The sequence below is a fragment of the Lampetra fluviatilis genome, chromosome 69, assembly GCF_964198595.1.
Source record: "Lampetra fluviatilis chromosome 69, kcLamFluv1.1, whole genome shotgun sequence".
In the NCBI taxonomy this organism is placed as follows: Eukaryota; Metazoa; Chordata; class Hyperoartia; order Petromyzontiformes; family Petromyzontidae; genus Lampetra; species Lampetra fluviatilis.
Window position 1 is genome coordinate 5,524,191 of NC_136343.1, and position 3,978 is coordinate 5,528,168.

Sequence of the window (3,978 nt, forward strand, 5' to 3'; positions counted from 1 at the left end):
ACACACACAGTGACACACACACAGTGACACACACACAGTGACGCACACACAGTGACACACACACAGTGACACACACACAGTGACACACACACAGTGACACACACACAGTGACACACACACAGTGACGCACACACAGTGACACACACACAGTGACACACACACAGTGACACACACACAGTGACGCACACACAGTGACACACACACAGTGACACACACACAGTGACACACACACAGTGACACACACACAGTGACACACACACAGTGACGCACACACAGTGACACACACACAGTGACACACACACACAGTGACACACACACAGTGACACACACACAGTGACACACACACACAGTGACACACACACAGTGACACACACACAGTAGTTGTTGTGGTGGTTGTTGTGGTTGTAGGCACCACCACTGGAGCGCCGTGACTTCAGTGTGGATGTGGTTGTTGTTGTAGTAGTTGTTGTAGTAGTTGTGGTAGTTGTTGTGGTGGTGGTTGTTGTGGTTGTTGTTGTAGTAGTTGTGGTTGTGGTAGTTGTTGTGGTGGTTGTTGTGGTGGTTGTAGGCACCACCACTGGAGCGCCGTGACTTCAGTGTGGATGTGGTTGTTGTTGTAGTAGTTGTTGTAGTAGTTGTGGTAGTTGTTGTGGTGGTGGTTGTTGTGGTTGTTGTTGTAGTAGTTGTGGTTGTGATAGTTGTTGTGGTGGTTGTTGTGGTGGTTGTAGGCACCACCACTGGAGCGCCGTGACTTCAGTGTGGATGTGGTTGTTGTTGTAGTAGTTGTTGTAGTAGTTGTGGTAGTTGTTGTGGTGGTGGTTGTTGTGGTTGTTGTTGTAGTAGTTGTGGTTGTGATAGTTGTTGTGGTGGTTGTTGTGGTGGTTGTAGGCACCACCACTGGAGCGCCGTGACTTCAGTGTGGATGTGGTTGTTGTTGTAGTAGTTGTGGTAGTTGTTGTGGTGGTGGTTGTTGTGGTTGTTGTTGTAGTAGTTGTGGTTGTGGTAGTTGTTGTGGTGGTTGTTGTGGTGGTTGTAGGCACCACCACTGGAGCGCCGTGACTTCAGTGTGGATGTGGTTGTTGTTGTAGTAGTTGTTGTAGTAGTTGTGGTAGTTGTTGTGGTGGTGGTTGTTGTGGTTGTTGTTGTAGTAGTTGTGGTTGTGGTAGTTGTTGTGGTGGTTGTTGTGGTGGTTGTAGGCACCACCACTGGAGCGCCGTGACTTCAGTGTGGATATGGTTGTTGTTGTAGTAGTTGTTGTAGTAGTTGTGGTAGTTGTTGTGGTGGTGGTTGTTGTGGTTGTTGTTGTAGTAGTTGTGGTTGTGATAGTTGTTGTGGTGGTTGTTGTGGTGGTTGTAGGCACCACCACTGGAGCGCCGTGACTTCAGTGTGGATGTGGTTGTTGTTGTAGTAGTTGTGGTAGTTGTTGTGGTGGTGGTTGTTGTGGTTGTTGTTGTAGTAGTTGTGGTTGTGATAGTTGTTGTGGTGGTTGTTGTGGTGGTTGTAGGCACCACCACTGGAGCGCCGTGACTTCAGTGTGGATGTTCGCCTGGAGGCCGTGGATCTGATGGAGCCTGGACTTGTGTGTGTAGCGCGCGTGGTGAGCACAACAACCAGCACAACCACCACCACAACCACCACCACAACCACCACAACCACCACAACCACCACCACCACAACCACCACAACCACCACCACCCACACCACCACCCACACCTCCACCACCACCCCCACCACCACCACAACCACCACAACTACTACCAACACAACCACCACCACCACAAACTCCACCATCACCACCATCATCACCACCATGACCTCCATCATCACCACCATCAACACAACCACCACCACCCACACCACCACCACCACCCCCACCACCACCACAACCACCACAACCACCACAACTACTACCAACACAACCACCACCACCACAACCACCATCACCACCATCATCACCACCATGACCACCATCATCACAACCTCCATCATCACCACCATCAACACAACCACCACCATCACCACCATCATCACCACCATCACAACCACCACCACAACCAGCACAACTACCAACACAACTACCACCACCACAACCACCACAAACTCCACCATCACCACCATCACCACCACCATCACCACCACCATCACCACCATCATCACCACCATGACCTCCATCATCACCACCATCAACACAACCACCATCACCACCATCACAACCACCACCACCACTACTACCACCACCCACACCTCCACCCCCACCACCACAACCACCACCACCCACACCTCCACTCCCACCACCACCACAACCACCACCACAACCACCACAACCTCCACCATCACCACCATCATCACCACCACCATCACCACCATCACAACCACCACCACCACTACTACCACCACCCACACCTCCACCCCCACCACCACAACCACCACCACAACCACCACAACCTCCACCATCACCACCATCATCACCACCATCATCAACCACCATCACAACCTCCATCACCACCATCATCAACACAACCACAACCACCACCACAACTTCCACCATCACCACCATCATCACCACCATGACCACCATCATCACCACCATCACAACCTCCATCATCACCACCATCAACACAACCACCACCACCATCATCACCACCATCACAACCACCACCACCACTACTACCACAACCACCACCACCCACACCACCCACACCTCCACCCCCACCACCACAACCACCACCACCCACATCTCCACCATCACCACCTCCACCCCCACCACCACCACAACCACCACCACCCCCACAACCACCACCACCCCCACCTCCACCACCACCACAACCACCACCACCCCCACAACCACCACCACCCCCACCACCACCACCACCACAACCACCACCACCTCCACCCCCACAACCACCACCACCCCCACCTCCACCACCACCACAACCACCACCACCCCCACAACCACCACCACCCCCACAACCACCACCACCACAACCACCACCACCCCCACCTCCACCACCACCGTCTCTCTCTGAGTCTCTCTCTGTGTGTGTCTCTCTCTCACTGTCTATCTCTGTGTCTCTCTGTGTCTCACTGTCTCTCTCTCTATCTGTGTCTCACTGTCTCTGTGTCTATCTGTCTCTCTCTGTGTCTCTCTGTGTCTCTCTCTTTCTGTGTCTCTCACTGTCTCTCACTGTGTCTCTCTGTGTCTCTGTCTCTCTCTGTGTCTCACTGTGTCTCTCTCTCTGTCTCTCTGTGTCTCTGTGTCTCTCTGTGTCTCTCTCTCTGTGTCTCTCACTGTCTCTCTGTGTCTCACTGTGTCTCACTGTCTCTCTCTCTCTCTCTCTCACTGTCTCTCTCTCTGTGTCTCTCTCTGTGTCTCTCTGTGTCTCTCTGTGTCTCTCTGTGTCTCTCACTGTCTCTCTGTGTCTCTCTCTGTCTCACTGTGTCTCACTGTGTCTCTCTCTCTCTGTCTCTCTAGGTGCGAGTGGTGGGACGACTGGTGCGCGTCCGCTTCGAGGGTTGGGGTCCGGCCTACGACCAGTGGGTCGACTGTGAGTCACCCGACCTCTACCCCGTGGGCTGGTGCGAGGCCACGGGTCACCCGCTCACCCCTCCTCCACCCGCGTCCACCACCCAGTCGCCCACGGCGGCGTCGTCCTCATCGGCGTTGTCCACCACCCAGCAGCAGCAGCAGCAGGCGGCGTTCGGCGGAGGGCGATCGACTGTTTCTTGTCCACCTTCTGGTGGTGGTGGTGGAGGTGGAGGGGGTGGAGGTGGTGGTGGAGTTGGTGGGGGTGGAGTGCAACTGAAGAGGCAAAGGTCAACTTCACCGGCTACAAGCAGCAGTCAACCACGCAGGAGTGAGTTGTGGTGGAGGTGGTGGTGGAGGTGGTGGTGGTGTAGTGGACGTGGTGGTGGTGGTGGTGGTGGTGGGGGTGGAGGTGGTGGTGGTGGAGGTGGTGGTGGTGGTGGAGGTGGTGGTGG

General features: G+C 54.3%; 1 protein-coding gene across 1 annotated transcript in view; it reads left to right on the forward strand.

Annotated features, from left to right (window-relative positions):
* The window catches only part of LOC144952688 (MBT domain-containing protein 1-like), a 46,514-nt gene that overhangs the window by 39,237 nt on the left and 3,299 nt on the right, over positions 1-3,978 (forward strand). Inside the window, exons 12-13 of the mRNA XM_078883165.1 lie at positions 1,505-1,597; positions 3,473-3,752. Coding sequence (XP_078739291.1) covers positions 1,505-1,597; positions 3,473-3,752 — 373 coding nt within the window. The remainder of the gene's footprint in view (positions 1-1,504; positions 1,598-3,472; positions 3,753-3,978) is intronic.